General features: G+C 43.1%; 1 protein-coding gene across 1 annotated transcript; it reads left to right on the top strand.

Annotated features, from left to right (window-relative positions):
• The first annotated feature begins 4,629 nt into the window (after positions 1-4,629).
• LOC126022016 (inorganic pyrophosphatase-like) lies at positions 4,630-5,692 on the top strand. The gene is given in 4 exon segments (XM_049782890.1): positions 4,630-4,688; positions 4,690-5,036; positions 5,233-5,435; positions 5,438-5,692. Coding segments are annotated over 4 exon segments (864 nt in total).
• Positions 5,693-23,224: the final 17,532 nt, after the last annotated feature.

Raw genomic sequence — 23,224 nt, 5'->3', positions numbered from 1 at the left:
GAAGAAAGTTTAAAAAAGAACAGTAGCGCCAGGCAGTGGCGCTAGAGGTAAGGTGGCTGCCTTGCCTGCGCTAGCCTTGGACGGACCGAGGTTCGATCCCCCGGTGTCCCATATGGTCCCCCAAGCCAGGAGCAACTTCTGAGCGCATAGCCAGGAATAACCCCTGAGCGTTACCGGGTGTGGCCCAAAAACAAACAAACAAAAAAAAAGAACAGTAGCAAGCACATTTGTGAAAATTGTATTTCCAATGAAGTCATTAATACAATGGCAGAAGGTTTTACTAAGCTCTTGTTATATATCCAGTCTGTTAAATGGGTTTGTTCCTATAGGGATGATAGCATCAAACAAATGAAGTTGTCCAGAATTTCAAAGCAACATTACTGATTCTATGACTTTTAGGGGTGTTACTCAGCTGCCAGGCCTCCTAGAAGGAAGATACAGGGGGAAGGTACCCACACTCACTCCAAAAAAGCCCAGCTGATACCAGCCCCAAAACCATAGTCAGATTGGTGTCCCTGAAGGGGGACAGTAGAGCGTCACTGATGAGGCAGGGCCATCCAGGAAATGGTGATTCTAAATGATGGAGGCAGTAGGTGTGGCTTCAGCAGGGCAGGGGCTTGTGTGTTGTTGTCCCCCCCCCCCCCCCCATCTCCCTAGAGTTTTCTGCTCCTTGGGCTGGTGTATCCATCTTTCATGGGTTGGTTTATATCTTGTTTGAGAAAAGAGTGAGTCTATGGAGCTGGCCTTTTTCAAACATGGCAACTGCATTCGTGAGCATGGTTACAGCTCAGAACAGGACATTTTTCAGTGAAATGTGAATGAGTTCTTTTTCTTTCTTTCTTCTTTCTTTCTTTCTTTCTTTCTTTCTTTCTTTCTTTCTTTCTTTCTTTTTCTTTCTTTCTTTCTTTCTTTCTTTCTTTCTTTCTTTCTTTCTTTCTTTCTTTCTTTCTTCTTTCTTTCTCTCTCTCTCTCTCTCTCTTTCTTTCTTTCTTTCTTTCTTTCTTCTTTCTTTTTTTCTTTCTTCTTTCTTTCTTTCTTTCTTCTTTCTTTCTTTCTTTCTTTCTTTCTTTCTTTCTTTCTTTCTTTCTTTCTTTCTTTCTTTCTTTCTTTCTTTCTTTCTTTCTTTCTTTCTTTCTTTCTTTCTTTCTTTCTTTCTTTCTTTCTTTCTTTCTTTCTTTCTTTCTTTTAATGAGTTGTTTCTAACTGAACTAGTGTGGACATCTACCTGCCTGTTCCTTCACTGGTTGTTCTGTGCTTTTCTCTATTCCTCTCACTGACCTTCACAGCACTGACTTCACTTACGTGGACGAATCTGAGTCCTGTAGACTCATTCTCATGACTGTAAATACTTCCTAATGCTGTAAGGCACTGTATTTATAGCCAATTAACTCCACTTATCCCTGAACCCCTGTGAGTCAGGTATGTCTCCACTGAAGTCCCTGAGTCTGTGAATGGCTATTACATCCTTCAGTCACTAAGGCCAGAAAAAGGGCATCTTTCCTATCCAATTCCCTGGAAAAACCTGTTGGCTGGGCTGGATTGGATAGCACAGCTGGTATGGTGCTTTTCCTTGCATGTGGCTGACCCAGGACCGACCCCAGTTTGGTCCCTGACATCCCATATGGCACTCAAGCCTGCCAGGAGCGATTTATGAACATAGGAGTAACCCCTGAGCACTACTGGATGTGGCCCCCTCCAAAAAAACTAAAAAAGACTGTTGGCTTTTATTGCATCTAGATAGATCCAAATCCTGTCATTTCTCTCAGTACTGCTTCTCCTTATAAAAGTCACATTCCAGTCATGTTAGAGTCAGCAAATTAACTTAAGCGTTCTACAGTAAAAAGAATCCACTTAATTAAATGTAGTTAATACTCCATTAGTGAATTACTGCTGCCTGCTCAGCACCATTTATTATATACTCTTGATATTTCTAGTGACCCAAATGAACTTAATTTACATAATTAAAAAATAAATTGTATGTTGACTGTCAACTATGTAAAATATGTACAGGAAGAAAGACCCCAATGCACATGGGCAAGCAACTTTTGGAGGAAGACACTTGGCTGTGCTCAGGATTTATTCCTGGCTCTGTACTCAGGGATCATTCCTGGCAGGGCTCAGGAAACCATATGGGAATACATGGTATTAAACCCAGTTCAGCAGTGTGAAAGGCAAGCATCCTATTCCCTGTTCTATCTCTCCAGCCTCCTAAACATGGCTCTTTATTAACCTTTTCCTCAGTTGATGGATGTTTAAATTATTTGCAATTTTTGAGCAATGCAGGGGTTCACCTGGCAGTATTCAGGGATCACTGCAGATAGTGTAGAGGGGCCATGTGGTGTCAGAGTGTTACCCCTACCTCCCATTCTTCCTATGTAATCTTACCTGATGGTAAGTTCTGCCCATTCCTGGGAGGGGTCTTTGTAGGTAACAAAAGTTTTGCCTCAGGGGCAGGAAGGGGATGGATTGAGGGGCTAGAGAGAGATTCAGGGAGAGAGAGGCAAAGAGTGCTGGCAGGAGGAGACAAGGTTGAATGCAGGGCTGAATATGGATTCAACATAAAAGGTTATGATAGAAGCAACACCTGTTGGCTAGGGCTGATGTCTCCTGAAACCTAATTGTTGTGAGTCTTTTCCTCGAGGCTACCCTGAACCCTCAGACCCGCCGGCTGAAGAGAGTTGCAGGCGTGTGGTCCAAACTGAAGGAGAAAGGCCTCACTCTCCATCCATCTCACCATCCAACACTACATAATTAATCTGTTTTTCTACATCAGAGATTAAACCCAGGGCAGGATTCATATATGCAATGCCTGTAAGCTCATTATGCTCCCCAGGCCCTGTTTGCAATATTTGTTAATGTGATACAAGGCTCCATGCAGCATCCATTTACATAGTGCATGTTTTGTATTTTAATTCCTAGTTTCTACATTCCCAGAAGTAGATCCTGTTATCATTCATCTTTTCCATAAAGAAATAATAAATGCCAAAAGAAAAAAAAAAAAAGAAAAAGGGGCCGGTGAGGTGGCGCTAGAGGTAAGGTGTCTGCCTTGCAAGCGCTAGCCAAGGAAGGACCGTGGTTCCATCCCCCAGAGTCCCATATGGTCCCCCCAAGCCAGGGGCAATTTCTGAGTGCTTAGCCAAGAGTAACCCCTGAGCGTCAAATGGGTGTGGCCCAAAAACCAAAAAGAAAGAAAGAAAGAAAGAAAGAAAGAAAGAAAGAAAGAAAGAAAGAAAGAAAGAAAGAAAGAAAGAAAGAAAGAAGGAAGGAAGGAAGGAAGGAAGGAAGGAAGGAAGGAAGGAAGGAAGGAAGGAAGGAAGGAAGGAAGGAAGGAAGGAAGGAAGGAAGGAGGGAGGAAAAAAGGGAGGAAGGAAGAAAGAAGAAAGAAAGAACGGATGAAAGGAAGGAAGGAAGAAAGAAAGAAAGAGAAAGAAAGAAAGAAAGAAAGAAAGAAAGAAAGAAAGAAAGAAAGAAAGAAAGAAAGAAAGAAAGAAAGAGAGAGAGAAAGAAAGAGAGAGAGAAAGAAAGAAAGAAAGAAAGAAAGAAAGAAAGAAAGAAAGAAAGAAAGAAAGAAAGAAAGAAAGAAAGAAAGAAAGAAAGAAAGAAAGAAAGAAAGAAAGAAAGAAAGAAAGAAAAAGTAAAAAAAAAAATAATAGGGCCAGGAGAGATAGCACAGCGGTGTTTGCCTTGCAAGCAGCCGATCCAGGACCAAAGGTGGTTGGTTCGAATCCCGGTGTCCCATATGGTCTCCCGTGCCTGCCAGGAGGTATTTCTGAGCAGACAGCCAGAAGTAACCCCTGAGCATCGCTGGGTGTGGCCCAAAAACAAAAACAAAAAAGAAAAAAAAGAAATAATAAATGTACCTGGTTAAAAATTCAACATACAGAAAATACACATTGAGAAAAGTTCAGCCTTTTTTTTTTTTTTTGATTCACACCCAGCGGTGCTCAGGGTTACTCCTGGCTCTGTGCTCAGAAATTGTTCCTGGCAAGCTTGGGGACTATATGGGATGCCGGGATTCGAACTGGGGTCCATCCTGTGTTGGCCGCATGGAAGGCAAACGCCTTACCACTGTACTATTGTTCCGGCCCCAAATTCGGCCTTTCTTTTTTCTTTTTTTCTTTTTCTTTTTTTTTTTTTTTTTTTTTTTGTGGTTTTTGGGTCACACCTGGCAGTGCTCAGGGGTTATTCCTAGCTCCAGACTCAGAAATTGCTCCTGGCAAGCATGGAGGACCATATGGGACACCGGGATTCGAACTGATGACCTCCTGCATGAAAGGCAAACGCCTTTACCTTCATGCTATCTCTCTGGCCCCAAGTTTGGCCTTTCTATAATTGTCCTTTGCTATGTTTCTTCTGAGTCCAAAAACCTATCTAGACACATTTTATGTGCACACAAAAACACAATTGGAATCCTAGAGTTACCATGGTTCCTCGCTGTAACTTTCTTCAGCTAATATCATTTGCAGTTTCTTTTCCCATAGGGCAAAAAGAAAGCAATGAATCTAATGCTACAGAATAAGAAATGGCTTCAACCATCAGAAAACTCACTTTGGCAGTTCCCAGCAGTGTGGGATGGTGTGAGTGTTTCTTTGGTGGTTGTGGAAGCAACTTGTTTCCAGTACCACGAGCATGAGCATCTTCAGCAGTGAGGAGCATGCCTTGTCCCTATCCCCTGAGTGCCACTTCTTCAAAAAACGAAAAAGGTCAATATATATCTTCATTTCATGATATTCCCATTTATGCAGATAAGGACATGTTCCACATGGTCATCAAGGTATCACGCTTAACTAGTGCCAAAATGGAGATTGATACCAAGGATCCTTTAATTCCAATTAAACAGGACGTGAAGAAAGGAAAACTTTGCTTTGTTGCAAATTTGTTCCCTCAAAAGAGTTACATCTGGAACTACAGAGCCATCCTGAAGACTTGGGAGGACCCAGGATTCAATGACAAGCACACTGGCTGCTGTGATGACAATGATCCAATTGATGTGTGTGAAATTGGAAACAATGTCTTCGACAAGGTGAGAACATGGGGTAAAAGTCTTCAGCTTATTGGGCCAGAGAGATAGCATGGAGGTAAGGTGTTTGCCTTTCAAGCAGAAGGTCGGTGGTTCAAATCCCAGCATCCCATATGGCCCCCTGTGCCTGCCAGGGGCGATTTCTGAGCGTAGAGCCAGGAGTAACTCCTGAGTGCTGCCGGGTGTGACCCAAAAACCAAAAAAAAAAAAAGTCTTCAGCTTATTGACCATGATCAACAAGGGGGAAACCAACTGCAAAGTCATTGCCATTAACACAGATGATCCAGATGTCAATTGTAATGATGTCAATCCACTGAAACCTGATTACCTGGACACCACTGTGGACTGGTTCAGAAAGTACAAGATTTCAGATGGGAAACCTAAGAACAAGTTTGCTTTCAACACTCAGTTAAAAATATAAAGAATTTGCAACTGATATTAATAAATATCAAATTTGTTCGCTATTTAGATAACGACCATTGGATAGCATCAGTCACTATGAAAACAGATGGAAAAGGCATCAGCTGCATGAACACGACAGTGGCTCAGAGCCCCTTCCAATGCAATGCTGAGGCTGCCAATGCCACCGTGGACGCTTCACCACCATGTTGTGAAACTGCCTTCAGAGAACCAGCAGTTGTGCACAAGTGGTTCTATCACCAGAAGATCTGAGAAAATGTCTTTACAATGCCAGTTGAGGTTCCTCCATCATTGGGAAGCGTTAGATGCGATGTAAAGTCGTTTTCCAGAGCTCTCAAAATGCATTGAATTAAATTTGTAGGTAAAGCAAATTCTGCTATGACCAGTCTAATATATTCAGAATTTTACCCAGCTAAAAGCCTTTTCATATCTTCAACTAAGAAAACATTTATTACATGCTTAAATGTTAAAGCGGGTGTTTGCCTTGCAAGCAGCCAATCCAGGAGCAAAGGTGGTTGGTTCGAATCCCGGTGTCCCATATGGTCCCCCGTGCCTGCCAGGAGCTATTTCTGAGCAGACAGCCAGGAGTGACCCCTGAGCACCGCCGGGTGTGGCCCAAAAACAAAACATAAATAAATAAATAAATAAATAAATAAATAAATAAATAAATAAATAAAAAATATATATGGGCCCAGAGAGATAGCACAGCGGCATTTGCCTTGCAAGCAGCCGATCCAGGACCAAAGGTGGTTGGTTCGAATCCCGGTGTCCCATATGGTCCCCCATGCCTGCCAGGAGCTATTTCTGAGGAGACAGCCAGGAATAACCCCTGAGCACCGCCGGGTGTGGCCCCCCCCCCAAAAAAAAAAAAGTTAAAGTGGTTATCATTGAGAGGTCATTTGTGAGTAAATGTGTAAGATAAGTACATATTGAATATGTTTGTTTCTTTCTCCTGTTAGGAAATAAAATTAGGCTACTGAAAAGAAAAGAAAACCCACTCTGTTGAAATCAGTATCAATAAGGGCGGGAGAGGTAGCACAGTGATAGGTAATTAATTGCCTTGCAAGCAACTGACCCGGGTTTGACTCCTGACACCTCTTAGAGTCCCCTGAATTTGCTAGCCTTGAGTAGGTTCTGAGCACCATTAGTGTGGCCCCAAAGCAAAACAAAAATCATTATCACTAGATGATGTGAACCCAGAAATAAAATATGGATTGACCTTGTAATCCAGGATATATTTCTTGAGTATTGGGCATGGCTATCGAGGCTCTTCCTTGGCTTGGCTGAGACAATTGGAAGTAGAGGAACTGGTCAGATCTGGTGCTCTCAGACCATCTCATCACGGTTACCCAGTTCCAAGCCCTGCTCAGCTTTTGTATGTGCAATTGAAGAGCTATTTTAGGCTCCTTCCAAAAGCTCAAGTTTGGGATGGTGCAGTATTGTAGCAGGGATGGCACTGGCTTATATGCAGTTGACCCAGGTTTGATTCCTGCACCCCCTGATGGTGCCGTGAACACCTACAGGAGCAGAATCAGGAGCAATCTCTGAGCATTGCCAGATATGACCCCACTCCACTCCCCTCCAAAAAAAAAAAAAAGCGGGGACCAAAAAAAGCTCAAGATCAGCCAGTTTCATCTCTAACTTCAACACAATTCAGTGCTGATTTCTAGCAAATTAGAGTCTCAAAAATGAAGTGAAGGAATTTCTCAAATATTAGCTTCCCAGTAATACATTCACTTTACGAATCTATTTCAGGGGCCACAGAGATAACATAGCAGCTAAGGAGTTTGTTTTGCACACAGTAGACCCAGGTTGGATCCCTGGTATCCTGTATAGTCTTCCGAGAACCACCAGGAAGTGATTCCTGAGCACAGAGCCAGGATTAAGCTGATCACCACCAGGTGTGGCCAAAAAAATCATGCAAAAAAGAACCTATTTCAGTGACTATAAGGGTTTTGGTTCCGATTCATGCTTACTCTAGACTTCTATAACGAGGTGAAAAATAGAACTAGGGAGATGTGTTCAGCTGGCTAGAGCTTTACATGCAACAGGCCTAATTTGATCCCAGTGGATGCAGATTCTCCCAAGTATTACCAGGAGTGACCCCTACTGCCCAACACCAAACTAAGTACCAAAACCCAAATCAACAAAACTTTCTGTGTGGAAAGGAAATTCCTGTTATAGTGCTAAAGGCAGCTATTTTTGAAGGAAAGCTAAGTGGCTGCATTCCATGCCTCATCTGATATCTGTCCTCCATACACCCCCAGAAGCAAAAGCTTTGAGGCCCATCCCAGCTGCTTTGAGCCCTCAATGATCCTTTAGTAGGAGGCACTAGGGCCTTTAGTTCCTAGGAGTGAAAAGGGGCTGAAGGCCCTGAAAGTCTCTAATACAAAAGATTATCCTGATCATTATTCAAGCTCCTGCCAATTAAGGGGCTCCCTGTGGGAGCAGAAGGGTAAGATAATCACTATAGAACAAAAGAAATCAACTTGAAGGCCCAACATGTAAGTCTCCATGTTCTGACATAGCTTGCCTTGTTCTGACAAGCTGAGATCAAAGATCTCAGTAGGAATGAAAATTGAAAGGTCAAATAAAGACCAGCTGTGCTTCATGGGATGTTGTAGTCACAGGCAATTAAGGAAGAAAAGACTCATAAACACAGAATTCCTGGCACCAGAAAGATAGTGCAGTAAGAAGGGCACTTTGCTTGCATCCAACTGACCCAGATATTTGATATTTGGATAAAAACCATTGGATAGCATTAGTCAATTTAAATAAATACATAAACAAACAAACAAATACATAAAACAGATGGCCCACGTATGGCCCTTGAGACCCTCCTCAGTGATTTCTGAGCACAGAGCACCACTGGGTCCTGAGCACCACTGGGTGAGGCCCCAAATAAAACACATACACACACACACACACACACACACACACACACACACACACACACACACAATAAAACCAGAAAGATCGAATCACTCTGAAGTCCCACTCAAAGAAAATGAGAACAATCTGGAAAGTTGCTGTTCTCTCTCATTTCCTGTGACTAACTCAGTGTTCAAAATACAGGAAGCACCTAAGTATTGTCAGTGGACAAACTGATGTGGAACTAGCAGCTTGGTAGGGTCAGCCTCAGGCTTACTCTGAGAAATAGGTCAATGTGCAAACACTGAAGAGTAATTCCACCCACCATACTCCTGACTCCATGTGTCTGAGTGCTGTCCTGTGTGAGTCCATCCTTGAATGAAACACAGCAAAGTGATGCACAAGGCACCTGCAGTGGAGTCTTCCTTACTCAGTTAGGGACATGAAAACCCCTTCATTCGCTACTATAGAGCTGGGGGCCCTGTGAGAAGTAGGCTTCGTAACAAAGGGAAAAACAAACTGAGCTCTCACCACTGGAAATCTCAACAATGGTGCCAGCACAGCATAGCATGTGTCCCTGTGGCTGGATCCAAGGTGGGATTGCTGAAAAGTCCAGTCTACAGTCAGAGTTCTGGAGACAAGAACAATGACTCTGGGGGCCAGAGTGATAGTACAGTGGCAAGGCATTTGCCCTGCATGTGGCCAACACAGGAGGGATCCTGGTTCGAATGCCATAATCCCATATGGTCCCTTGAGCCTGCTAGGACCCATATGGTTTCCTGAGCCTGCCAGGAGCGACTTCTGAGTGCAGAGCCAGGAGTAACTCCTGAGTGCCACCAGGTGAGACCCAAAAGACAAAAACAAACAAACAATGAACAATGACCCTGCCCAGGTGCACATTTGGCTCCTTAACACAATGAGGGTAATGCAGTTTGTGTCTGTTAAACCACATTCAGGGGCCAGAGGTAGGGCATTTGCCTTGCGTGTGGTCAACCCTGGATTGAGCATGATTCAATATCTGGCATCCCATATGTTCCTCTGAGCCTACAAAGAGTGATTTCTGAGCACTGAGTAAGTAGTAACCACGGAGTGCCACCAGGTATGACCCAAAAACAACAACAAAAAAAGTTTATTTGGGCCCGAGCTATAGCACAGCAGTAGGATGTTTGCCTTGTATGCGGCTGACCCAGGATGGACCTGGGTTTGATTCCCCAGCATCTCATATAGCCACATAGCTGGGAGTATTCCCTGAGCATCAATAGTGTGGCCCCAAACAAAACAAAACAAAAACCCACATTCAGGTGTACGCTACCAGTGATACCCAAAAGGGGGCACGTCACTTTTGTCTCAACTCAAAAAGAAAATGCAATTCACAATATCTATAGGGATTAGTAGCTCAAAATGCTAGAATCAGAGAGAGCAGAGGGACCCTCCCACACCCTACACTAACCTAAAGACTGCAGTAAGTAATTGAGGGCAAGTGGGGTCTACTGAACTGCAGCAGGAGAGAAGACGGGCTCAGCTAGCACTGCAGGGTGCCCTAGGCCTCTATGGCCATTACTCTCTCCTGCCCTCATGCCAGATTTCTTCTAGTGGCTCTTCCTAGACACCCCAGATGTGCCCCTCACCACATGGGGGGGTCTTCACGCTGGCATCCCTTGGTGGAATCCTCCTCTGTCTCAATGAACTTGATAAACCTTCCAACTCTAGGAACTGTGTGTCTTACATGTCTCCACAAAGATTTTTGAAGAGTGAGCCCCAATATTCACTCACCTCAACCTCTTCCTACTTTCACTCCAACATGTACTCATCCTAGCCACTCTCTGCCTCCATCCAGCCCATCTATTTCTCAGTTCCTTCTGGGCCTGTGCTGGTTCATTGGCAAGCTGGTCTTGCAGGCACAAAACTTTTATTTTTTTTTTATTTTGTTTGTTTGTGTCACACCCAGCAGTGCTCAGGGGTTACTCCTGGTTTTATGCTCAGAAATCAGTCCTGGCAGGCTCAGGAGACCATATGGGATGCCGGGATTCAAACCACCGACCTTCTGCATGCAAGGCAAACACCTTACCTCCATGCTATCTCTCCAGCCCTAGCACAAAGCTTTTAATCTCCGGCACTGGCCCACATACAACTGCCCCAGAACCAGCTGTGTGCCACCAACTGGCAAGGACAGACCTGTCATGATAACCATGGAAGGAAGAACATGTTCTTCTAAACATGGTGACCCACTGCCCCAGAGCAGTGGTCGGCAACCTGCGGCTCGCAAGCCACATGTGGCTCTTTACACTTAATTTGGCTCTTCTATGTGCCAGGCGGCCGCTCCAGGAGTCAGGACTCTACTCCTAGCCTCTGTCAGTGCGCTCCCTGTGTGGCTCTCAAAATAAATTTCAATCGTGGTTTTGATGACATTTGGCTCAGTTGAAAAAAAAAAAAGGTTGCTGACCACTGTCCCAGAGGTTCAGCCAACAATAAGAGGATTCTCTTGCATCGGGGTTGTACTGAGGCTGTCTGCTAAGCAAGCACCAGACGTGGCGGCTCCAAGGACCAGCCTTGGTCTCAGACTCTGGAGGTTTAAATTCAAAGTTAAGTTAGCCCTATTCTTGGCTGCCTCAGAGGTTCCAGGATCCTAGCAGACCTTAATCTCTCTAAAACATGTCAGATTGGGGACCAGAGCAGTGGCGCAAGAGGTAGGGCATTTGCCTTGCGTGCACTAACCTAGGCTGGACCTCGGTTCAATCCCCTGGGTTCCCATATGGTCCCCCAAGCCAGGAGCGATTTCTGAGCACATGGCCAGGAGTAACCCCTGAGCATCACCAAAAAAAAAAAAAAAAGGTAAAAAAATGTCAGGTTGGATTAATTATTAATAAATTAATTATTAATTATCTCAATTATTTTCTGTCATGCCCCCCTAAGAAGAAAACATTTTCGCACGCACACACACACCCGCGCGACTGTAAATAGTATCTTGTTTTTGTTTTGTTTGTTTGTTTTGTTTTGTTTTGTTTTTTTTGGGGGGTCACACCTGGCAGCGCTCAGGGGTTACTCCTGGCTCCATGCTCAGAAATTGCTCCTGGCAGGCTCAGGGGACCATATGGGATGCTGGAATTCGAACAAATGACCTTCTGCATGGAAGGCAAATGTCTTACCTCCATGCTATCTCTCTGGCCCCTGTAAATAATATCTTTATTAAAAAAAAAAACTTTAACCTGCAAAACCAAAATATATAAAATTATTTGAGCTGATTTTTAAATCAGAGGTGATGTCTGGATTAATGGCTACAATGAGCACGTTTTGCAATGCATAGCTTTTCGAAGTGGGATTTGAAGCAGGACACAGCAACTCTCAGCTCCAAAGACATACAGAGACATAAAGGGCTTAGCTTGTTATGTCAGTGTTTGCCGAGTTCAAACGCACCCCCTTTATGGAGCCTCGCGCCCCCCCTGGGGGACACACCCCACTATGCAGACAGGTCCTGAGCTCCCTCCCAGTCAGGGCTAGGCATCAGGGGAAGGTGAGAGGCACAAACACAAACACCCAGAGCTATAAATTCCAGAGATGAATGAAGGGTAGTGGCAGGAATCGCATCCTTCACAGAGTTAAACTAATCCCAAAATGAACACCTCATTGGAAAGTTCTACACAAATGCTGCAGTGGAGATAATTGTGGATCTAGGGAACTCAGTTATCTATTATATAGGATAGTATATAATACTCTATTATATAATATGTAATATCCTTAAATAGGATATTGCCCATGACCTCTGAGAATTCCCATGGAGAACTATTTTCACTGTGTAAAAAGAATCATTTACCCAACAAAGAGATCCTGGTACCGAAAAGAACGTCAGATTGAGCTTCCTACCAATTCAGAAGAAGTGAAAATCATGTGTTTACTGTTTCATTGTTGAGAATGGCCAGACACCCCGCCATGGTCCTATTTTTTCTTTTTTCTTTTTTTCAGGACTTCAGATGTGCTTATATTTATTTATTTTTAAATAATCTTTTATTTAAACACCTTGATTACAAACACGATTGCGGTTGGTTTTCTGTCATGTAAAGAACACCCCCCCCCATCACAAGTGCAGCATTCCCATCACCAATGTCCCAATTCTCCCTCCTCCCCACCCCACCCCTGCCTATACTCTACACAGGCTTTCTATTTCCCTCATACATTATCATTGTTAGGACAGTTCTCAATGTAACTAAGCTCATCACTCTTTGTGGTGAGTTTCATGACGTGAGCTGGAACTTCCAGCCCTCCTCTCTTTTGTCTTTAAAAATTATTGCAAAAATGTCTTTCATTTTTCTTAAAACCCATAAATGAGTGAGACCATTCTGTGTCTTTCTCTCTCTGACTTATTTCACTCAGCGTAATCGATTCCATTTATATTCATGTATAGGAAATTTTCATGACTACATCTCTTCTGACGGCTGCATAATATTCCATTGTGTATATGTAACACAGTTTCTTTAGCCATTTATCTGTTGAGGGGCATCTTGCTTGTTTCCAGAGTCTTGCTATAGTAAATAGTGCTGCAATGAATATAGGTGTAAGGAAGGGATTTTTGTATTGTATTTTTGTGTTCCTAGGGTATTCCTAGGAGTGGTATAGCTGAATTGTATAGGAGCTCAATTTCCAGTTTTTGGAGGAATCTCCATATCTCTTTCCATAAAGGTTGGACTAGACGGCATTCCCACCAACAGTGAATAAGAGTTCCTTTCTCTCCATATCCCCGCCAACACTGCTTGTTCTCATTCTTTGTGATATGTGCTAATCTCTGTGGTGTAAAATGGTACCTCATAGTTATTTTGATTTGCATTTCCCTGATGATTAGTGATGTGGAGCATTTTTTCATGTGTCTTTTGGCCATTTGTATTTCTTCTTTCTCAAATTGTCCATTTCTTCTCCCCATTTCTTGATGGGATTAGACGTTCTGTCAGTGCCTTGTATATTTTGGATATTAGCCCCTTATCTGATGGGTATTGGGTGAATAGTTTCTCCCACTCAATGGGTGGCCTTGTATCCTGGGAACTATGTCCTTTGAGGTGCAGAAGCTTCTAAACTTAATATATTCCCATCTGTTAATCTCTGCTTTCACTTGTTTGGAGAGTTCCATTTCCTCCTTGAAGATGCCTTTAGTCTCAATGTCATGGAGTGTTTTACCTATGTGTTGTTCTATATACCTTATGATATCATCAGGTCTGATATCAAGGTCTTTAATATATTTGGATTTTACCTTTGTACATGATGTTAGCTGGGGATTTAATTTCAATTTTTTGCAAGTGACTAGCCAGTTGTGCCAAGACCACTTCTTTTTTTTTTTTTTTTTTTTTGGTTTTTGGGCCACACTCGGTAACGCTCAGGGGTTACTCCTGGCTATGTGCTCAGAAGTTGCTCCTGGCTTGGGGGACCATATGGGACACCGGGGGATCGAACCGCGGTCCGTCCAAGGCTAGCGCAGGCAAGGCAGGCACCTTACCTTTAGCGCCACCGCCCGGCAAGACCACTTCTTGAAGAGGCTTTCTTTGCTCCATTTAGGATTTCTTGCTCCTTTATCAAAAATTAGGTGATAGTATGTCTGGGGAACATTCTCTGAGTATTCAAGCCTATTCCACTGATCTAAGGGTCTGTCTTTATTCCAATATCATGCTGTTTTGATAACTATTGCTTTATAATACAGTTTAAAGTTGGGGAAAGTTATGCCTTCCATATTCTTTTTTCCAATGATTGCTTTAGCTATTCAAGGTTGTTTATTGTTCTAAATGAATTTCAACAGTGTTTGATCCACTTCTTTGAAGAATGTCATGGGTATCTTTAGGGGATTGCATTAAATCTGTATAATGCTTTGGGGAGTATTGCCATTTTAATTATGTTAATTCTGCCAATCCATGAGCAGGGTATGTGTTTCCATTTCCGTGTGTCCTCTCTTATTACTTTGTTGTTGTTGTTGTTTTGGGCCACACCCATTTGATGCTCAGGGGTTACTCCTGGCTAAGCGCTCAGAAATCGCCCCTGGCTTGGGGGGACCATATGGGACGCCAGGGGATCAAACCATGGTACATTCCCTGGCTACCGCTTGCAAGGCAGACACCTTACCTCTAGTGCCACCTCACTGGCCCCTCTCTCTTATTTATTGAAGCAGGGTTTTATAGTTTTCTTTGTATAGGTCCTTCACATCTTTAATCAAGTTGACTCTAAGATATTTGAATTTGTATGGCGCTAATGTGAATGGGGTTGTTTCCTTAATGTCCACTTCTTTCCTGTTATTATTGGTGTATAAAAAAGCCATTGATTGGGGCCAGGCGGTGGCGCTGGAGGTAAGGTGCCTGCCTTGCCTGCGCTAGCCTAGGACGGACCGCGGTTCGATCCCCCGGCGTCCCATATGGTCCCCCAAGAAGCCAGGAGCAACTTCTGAGCGCATAGCCAGGAGTAACCCCTGAGCGGCACAGGGTGTGGCCCCCCCCAAAAAAGCCATTGATTTTTGTGTGTTAATTTTATAGCCTGCCACATTGCTATATGAGTCTATTGTTTCTAGAAGCTTTTTGGTAAAGTCTTCAGGGTTTTCTAAGTAGAGTATCATGTCACCTGCAAACAGTGAGAGCTTGACTTCTTCCTTTCCTATCTGAATTCCCTTGATATCTTTTTCTTGCCTAATCGCTATAGCAAGTATTTCCAGTGCTATGTTGAATAGGAGTGGTGAGAGGACAGCCTTGTCTTGTGGCAGAATTTACAGGAAAGGCTTTTAGTTTTTCTCCATTGAGGATATTTTTCATTGGCTTGAGGTAGATGGCTTTAACTATATTGAGAAAGGTTCCTTTCATTCCCATCTTGCTGAGTTTTGATCAAGAATGGGTGTTGGGGGGCCGGGCAGTGGCGCTGGAGGTAAAGTGCCTGCCTTGCCTGCGCTAGCCTAGGATGGACCGCGGTTCGATCCCCCGGCGTCCCATATGGTCCCCCAAGAAGCCAGGAGCAACTTCTGAGCGCATAGCCAGGAGTAACCCCTGAGCGTCACAGGGTGTGACCCAAAAACCAAAAAAAAAAAAAAAAAAAAAAAAGAATGGGTGTTGGACCTTATCAAATGCTTTATCTGTGTCTATTGATACGATCATGTAATTTTTATTTTTCTTGTTGTTGATGTTGTGTATTATGTTGATAGATTTATGGATATTAAACCAGCCTTGCATTCCTGGGATGAAACCTACTTGATCAGGGGTGGCGAACAAGTTAGACACAAAGAGCCAAAATTTTAAACTGTGAGAGTCAGGGAGCCACACCACGCAGTGACCTGCCAAAACAGACAAACACTCACAAAAAAGCATATAATTTTAACAATAATATATTAAACACATATTGCATTTTGCCATTTTGAGTGAGGGTAAAAATCCTGCAGTGATGTTGAGGGTGTGCTGCGTCCTCCACACTAAGAACTAACAGCAAGATGTGACACAACATGTGACACAGGGGTTCCCCTCTTGCTGGCCCGTGCAGTTGTTTCCAAGGGATAGGAGACAGAAGGACGCAGCCTGGGGGGGGGGCGGGACTACACACTGGGAGATCTCTCCTCAGAGGTCCCTGCTCAGAAGCAGCAGAACAAAATCCAAATTTGGCGAAGAGCCACAGTATACAAAATGATAAGAGGCAAGAGCTGCATTCATTTTGGTCAGGAGCCGCATGCAGCTCGAGAGCCACGTGTTCGCCACCCCTGTACTTGATTGTAGTGGATGATCTTGTTAATGAGGCATTGAATCCTATTTGCCAGGATTTTGTTGAGAATCTTTGCATCTGTGTTAATCAGGGATATTGGTCTGTAATTTTCTTTTTTGGTAGCATCTCTGTCTGGTTTAGGTATCAAGGTGATGTTGGGTCATAAAAGCTATTTGGACGATCCAGGACCAAAGGTGGTTGGTTCGAATCCCGGTGTCCCATATGGTCCCCCGTGTCTGCCAGGAGCTATTTCTGAGCAGACAGCCAGGAGTGACCCCTGAGCACTGCCGGTGTGGCCCAAAACCAAAAAAAAAAAAAAAAAAAAAAAAGAGCTTATTATTTCAAAAGAACCAACTTCTGCTTTCGTTGATCTTTTGGATTATTTTTTGGGTTTCCACTTCGTTGATTTCTGCTCTCAGCTTTGTTATTTCCTTCTGTCTCCCTGTTTTTGGTTTCTTTTGTTGAGCACTTTTTAATTCTATGAGCTGTGTCATTAAGCTATTCAGGTATGGCCCTTCTTCCTTCCTGATGTGTGCTTGCAAAGCTATAAATTTTCCTCTCAGTGCCAGAGACCAAACCCTAAAATGGAATACAGAAGGACAAACCAGTCTTGTGTGGCCGGAGTACATAACCTAAGGCATTGGCTAGCCTCAGAGCCCAAAGAAATACCACAGTGTCCTATCAGTCAAACATTCCAGGAAGCTTGTGACATCCTTGAAACTTCACTAACCTTGAGATGTTCCTGTGCTCCGTATGTAAAGATGACATGTAAAGATTACCCACAAGATGACTTCTGTAGGGGCCCGGAGAGATAGCACAGTGGCGTTTGCCTTGCAAGCAGCCGATCCAGGACCAAAGGTGGTTGGTTCGAATCCCAGTGTCCCATATGGTCTCCCGTGCCTGCCAGGAGCTATTTCTGAGCAGACAGCCAGGATCACCCCTGAGCACCGCCGGGTGTGGCCCAAAAACCAAAAAAAAAAAAGATGACTTCTGTAGTGCAGGCTGTTCCATCCTGCCTTCTCTCCTCCCCCTGTAATATCGTGCTTAAAAGGAGCCTGTCCAGCTCAAATAAACGAACCTTGACAATCTTCCAATTGCTTCGTTCCCTTCTTTCCCCCATTCTCTTCAGGCTAGATCCCCTCTGCACCCACGAATAACGGAGCCCTGCAGGCAGGACAAGTGGCGCCCAACGTGGGGCATAGAGTACGAACCCCCAGTCGGATGGAACCTGGACAAACCTTCAATTGCTTGGTTCCCTTCTTTCCCCCCATTCTCTTTTCAGGCTGCATCCCCTCTGCACCCACGAATAATAAAGTCCTGCAGGCAGGACATCTCAGAACCACTTTTGCTGTGTCCCATAGGTTCTGATAGTTTGTGTCTTTATTGTCATGTGTTTCCAGGAAAGTTTTGATTTCCTCTGTGATTTCATCTTGGACACACTGATTATTCAATATCAGGCTGTTTAATTTCCAGGTCTTAAAGTTTTTCTTCTGTGTCCCTTTGTAGTTCACATATAATTTCAGAGCCTTGTGGTCAGCGAAGTTCGCCTGCAAAATTTCTATTTTCTTGATATTATGGAGGTATGTTTTATGTGCCAGCATGTAGTCTATCCTGGAGAATGACCGATGTACATTAAAGAATGTGTATCCAGGTTTCTGGGGATGGAGTGTCCTATATATATGTACTAGGCCTCTTTCTTCCATTTCTCTTTTCAGGTCTAGTATATTTTTGTTGGGTTTCAGTCTGGTTGACCTATCAAGTGTTGACAAAGCCATGTTGAGGTCTCCCACAATTATTGTGTTGTTATTGATATCCTTTTTCAGATTTGTCAACAATTGTAATAAATATTTTGCTGACCCCTCATTTGGTGCATGTATGTTTAGGAGAGTGATTTCTTCCTGCTGTACATCCCTTGATTAATACAAAATGTCCATCTTTGTCCCTTACAACTTTTCTGAGTATAAAGTTTGCATCATCTGATATTAGTATGGCCACTCCAGCTTTTTTTGTGTGTTTGTGTGTGTGTGTGTGTGTGTGTGTGTGTGTGTGTGGTTTTTGGGTCACACCCGGCAGTGCTCAGGGTATTTTCCTGACTCCGTGCTCAGAAATTGCTCCTGGCAGGCACGGGGGACCATATGGGACACCGGGATTCCAACCAATGACCTTTTGCATGAAAGGTAAATGCCTTACCTCCATGCTATCTCTTCGGCCCCACTCCAGCTTTTTTTTTTATCAGTGTTGTTTGATTGGATGATTTTCCTCCAGCCTTTATTTTGAGTCTATGTTTGTTCTGACTATTCAGGTGTGTTTCTTGTAGGCAGCAGAAGATTGGATTGAGTTTTTTGATCCATTTAGCCACTCTGTGTCTCTTTTTTTTTTATTTTGCTTTGTTTTGTTTTGTTTTTTGTTTTGTTTTTGGGCCACACCCGGCAGTGCTCAGGGGTCACTCCTGCCTGTCTGCTCAGAAACAGCTCCTGGCAGGCACGGGGGACCATATGGGACACCGGGATTTGAACCAACCACCTTAGGTCCTGGATCGGCTGCTTGCAAGGCAAACACCACTGTGCTATCTCTCCGGGCCCCACTCTGTGTCTCTTAACGGGTGCATTTAGTTCATTGACATTGAGAGAAAGAATTGTCATTTAGTGCCATTGGGATTTAATGTCATCTTTGTGTCGAAGTTTGATGTGTCTGTTGGTCAGTCTTGTCTTAAAGTAGATCTTTCAGTTTTTCTTTTAAGGCTGGTTTAGAATCTGTAAAGTTTCTGAGCTGTTGTTTTTCTGTGAAGCCATGTATACTTCCTTCAAACCTGAAAATGAGTTTTGGGTGCAGTATTCTAGGCGAAGCATTTATTTCATTGAGTTTGTCACTATGTCCCACCACTGCCTTCTGGCCTTGAGTGTTTCTTGTGACAGGTCTGCTGTAAATTTCAAGGATGCTCCCTTGAATTTAATTTCCCTTTTTAATCTTGCTGCTTTCAGTATTCTATCTCTATCTGTGGGATTCGTCATTGTGACTAGCATGTGTCTCGGGATGTTTTTCCTGGGGTCTCTTTTAGTTGGTACTCTTAGGGCATGCAGAATTTGGTCGCATGTATTCTTTAGCTCTGGTATTTTCTCTTTAATGATGTTCTTGACCATTGATTCTTCCTGGAGATTTTCTTCCTGGGTCTCTGGGACTCCAATGATTCTGAAGTTGTTTCTGTTGAGCTTATCAAAGACTTCTATTTTCATCTGTTCACATTCTTTAAGTAATTTTTCCACTGTCTGATCATTTGCTTTAAGGCTTTTTTCCAGTGTCTTCTGCTGTATGGAGTTGTTATGCATCTCATCTTCCAGCACACTAATTCTATCCTCAGCTGCTGTTACCCTGCTGGAGAGCTTATCATTTTGTCATTCAATTCGTCTACTGAGTTTTCCAGACCTGTTGTTTGACCTGATATTTTAGTTTGGAGTTTTCTGATTTCATCTTCATATTCTCTTGATTCTTATTAGTGTTCTATACTTTGAGTTCTGTGAACATCCTCCATATTTCTTCTCTAAAATCCATACTGAGAGACTAACTAGGTGTTTGGCTGTTTTTGGGTACTCAGAATTGCCATCTTCATTTTCATTACCTAGTGTTGGCCTGCATTGTTTCCCCATTGATACACTTGTATTGTGGGTTTTTCTACGTGTTGTGGTGGTATTCATTGGCAAGTCCGCTAGTAAGGATGCTGAAGAAATCCAATCTCAGGCTGCTGGGTACAGCAAGGCCCAAGATGACTGCCGAGCGCCTCTGACACCCAGCAGAAACCAGCAGGAATCAGTCTGTGTATGGCCCAACCAACCTCTGAAGCAGGCAAGACTGACAGCAGGAACACTGATACAATCCAGTCTCGGGCATCTGGGAACAGCATGGCCCAAGATGGCTTCTGCGTACTTCTGACTCCAGGGTCCCATTTTTTAATACTGACTATATGATTAACTCCATAGTCATGAATGTCTGGGGGGGGTAGAGGGACCGAACAATAGTACAAAAATTAAGGTGCTTGCCTTGTCTGTGTCCCCAAGTCTGTATTTGGTCTTCTGATCACCAGAAGTGATCTATGAGCACAGAGGTAGGAGTAAGTCTAAACTTTTTTGGTGGCCCTAAAACTTAAAATATTCAAGTCATGGGCCAGAACAATAGCATAGCGGTAGGGCATTTGCCTTTCACGTGGCTGATACAGGACAGACCTGGTTCAATCCCTGGCATCCCATATGGTCCTCCAAGCCAGGAGCGATTTCTGAGCGCATAGCCAGGAATAAACCCTGAGCATCATTGGGTGTAGCCCAAAAATAAACAAACAAACAAAAAAAAACCTCAAGTAAGGGGCTGGAGAGATAGCACACTGGTAGGGTGTCTGCCTTGCAAGCAACTGACCCAAGATGAACAGTGGTTCAAATCCCGGCATTCCATATGGTCCCTCTAGCCTGCCAGGGGCGATTTCTGAGAGCAGAGCCAGGAATAACCCCTGAGTGCCACTGGGTGTGATCCAAAAAGGCAAAACAAAAACAAAAACAAAAACAAAACTATCGCCAAAAAACTCAAGTAACAAGATCTAATTTGTTCCAGGACTATTATTCCCACAATCTCTTCTGGAGTTGTCTTGTAGCTCTATTTTCTGACACATCTGGTCACTGCCCTGTAAAGTTGTCATGGCATCAGCCTGTGAGTCAACCTAAAATCAGTTCATCAGACCTAGAAGGATTGACTCTCTGGAAAGTGAGGCTCAAGCACTGATCATCGAGACCTAAGCATTGATCATCAAGACCAAAGCATTAATCATTGATCACCCGAATCAATCCCAAATCAGCTTCCCCACAAAGGAGAGAAATCCCTATACTTGTTCTAGGCAGCTTTCACTTCCCAACATTTTGGTTATCCTGACAGCAGTATGTTTATGTCTGTTCAAACTGTTTGAACTGTTAATTCAATTCTGCTGTCTTATTGCTATGGTAAAAAAAAATCAATTGGTTAAAAAAAAATGTTAAGTTTTTACCAAGATCCCTAATTCCAGATATCTGACTGAGACAACTGCAACTGAACAGGTCTTCTGGAAACATAATGAAAGACTTTATCCTAGGCTTCATCCTAGGACCAGTGCAAAAACCAAGATCACCAACTACAGAAGACTGATTAAAACAACAGCAATAGAATAGAACCTCTACAAATGTAAAGAAAGACTTGGGGCCAGCAAGGTGGCGCTAGAGGTAAGGTGTCTGCCTTGAAAGTGCTAGCCAAGGAAAGGACCTCAGTTTAATCCCCTGGCGTCCCATATGATCCCCCCAATCCAGGGGCAATTTCTGAGCACTTAGCCAGGAGTAACCCCTGAGCATCAAACAGGTGTGGCCTGAAAAAAAAAATAAAAAAGAAAGACTTCGTCATAGGCTCTAATCTCTGACCTGTCCAGATACCAAGATCTCTTGATACAGAAGCCTGATTTTATCAACCATGATGGAACAGAAGTTTTCCATATACCACAAAAGGACCTAGGGGAAAGTAAATAACAAGAATGGAGTCTGTAGTTATTCCCATGACAGTATGCTTCAAGGGCAGAGAAACCCTGTAACTCTTAGGCCAAGGGAATTTCCTATCTAATTTCCCCAATATTTACTGTGCCTATGCAGAAAAATAAAAAAAGCAACACAAAATAATTGGGGGGTGGGTTTTGCTAGTGTTGCTGCTGTTGTTGTTTTTACTTTGTGTACTTTGTTTTGTTTTGAGTTCAGGACGGTGGGTATTGTGTGGTGGTTGTCTTTATTGCTGAGGTACTCTTTGGATTTTTTTCTTTTTTGATTTTTCCTTCTATATTGTAGTTGTGTTTCTCCTCCTTTTTCCCATTCTTCTCTCAAATTAATATTTATAGCTTCTAGAAGGACTCTGCCCTTTTTTTTTTTTTTGCTTATATAATTTTTTACCCCATTTTATCTATTTTTTTTTCTTTTTCTTTTTTCTCTTCTTCAAACAGAACCATATACCTGGAACCATCTTGTTCTGCCTTCCAAATTGAGGGTGAAACAGTGGAGGGTACCAAGACCAAACGCTTGTATGATTACTATGTGGTAATAAAAATAATTGGACTTAGACACCAAACCCTAAGCCAGTGACAGCAGAATCGATGCCCAATCTACAACAAGATAGTCATGGAGGGGGACCACTTATACTAGCAGCCTGAGGGGTAAGGGAGGAGAATAAGGGGCGCAGACTGGGAATGGGGGTGTAGGGAGGACAACTCTGGTGGTGGGAATTCCCTGATTCATTGTCAATATGTACCTAAAATATTACTCTGAAAGATTTGTAATCCACTTTGGTCAAAATAAAAATTATTATTAAAAAAATGTTAAGAATTTGGAGCCAGAGTGATAGCATAGTGCGTAGGGTGTTTGCCTTGCACGCAGCTAACCGCGTTCGATTCCTGGCATCTCATATGGTCCTGAGCCTGCCAGAATTTCTGAGTGCAGAGCCAGGAAATAACCCCTGAGTACTGCTGGGTATGTCCCCCCAAATGATTTAAAAATTTATGAGATCCGTATAGTGTTCAAAATAGAGATTTATTATAGAAAACGTATACAACAGGCTTTTTATTACTCACAAATTATTATGGAAAAATTTTAAACACTTTATGTACTTCAAAATGTTTTGTCTTTACAATCTCTACTAATATATTTATAGTGTACAGATCCAAAGTGTTCTCTTAGAATGTACAAAGATGTGGCAGGAGCCAAAATGTCCACTCAACTTTTTAAAAAACATTTTCTTTGAAGGTTTTTTTTTTATCAAAGTTTTGTAAACATTAAGGATTTCAGAATAGGAAACACACAGCTGTATATATTTTTCAAACAAAAATTAATGGTTTCATTTTTTTCCCCATTTCTTTCAGCCTTTCCTAAATACTTTTTTGTTCCACTTTCTTTGCTTTTCTTTTAGGGGGCTCCCCAGGCTGTGCCCAGGAAGCCCAAGGTTCAGTCCTGATAGTCTGATGTTGGGCTGAGCTTGTGGTGCGGCTCAGATGTGGCAGTGCTGGAGGAGAGTCATGTCGTGCTAGAAATCAAACTCGTGTCTCCCAGGACATGAAAACATCAGCCCCTGACCACTGAGTCCTCTCCCTAGCTCCCTAAAAATACTTCTAAAAACCAAAGCTTTCAGTTAATTGAAATTGTGAACATCCTGTGTCCCTTGAACAGC

Source organism: Suncus etruscus, chromosome 11 (genome assembly GCF_024139225.1).
Source record: "Suncus etruscus isolate mSunEtr1 chromosome 11, mSunEtr1.pri.cur, whole genome shotgun sequence".
NCBI classification, from domain to species: Eukaryota; Metazoa; Chordata; class Mammalia; order Eulipotyphla; family Soricidae; genus Suncus; species Suncus etruscus.
Note: the sequence above shows the minus strand (reverse complement) of the source record. Positions and strands in the feature narration are given on the sequence as shown.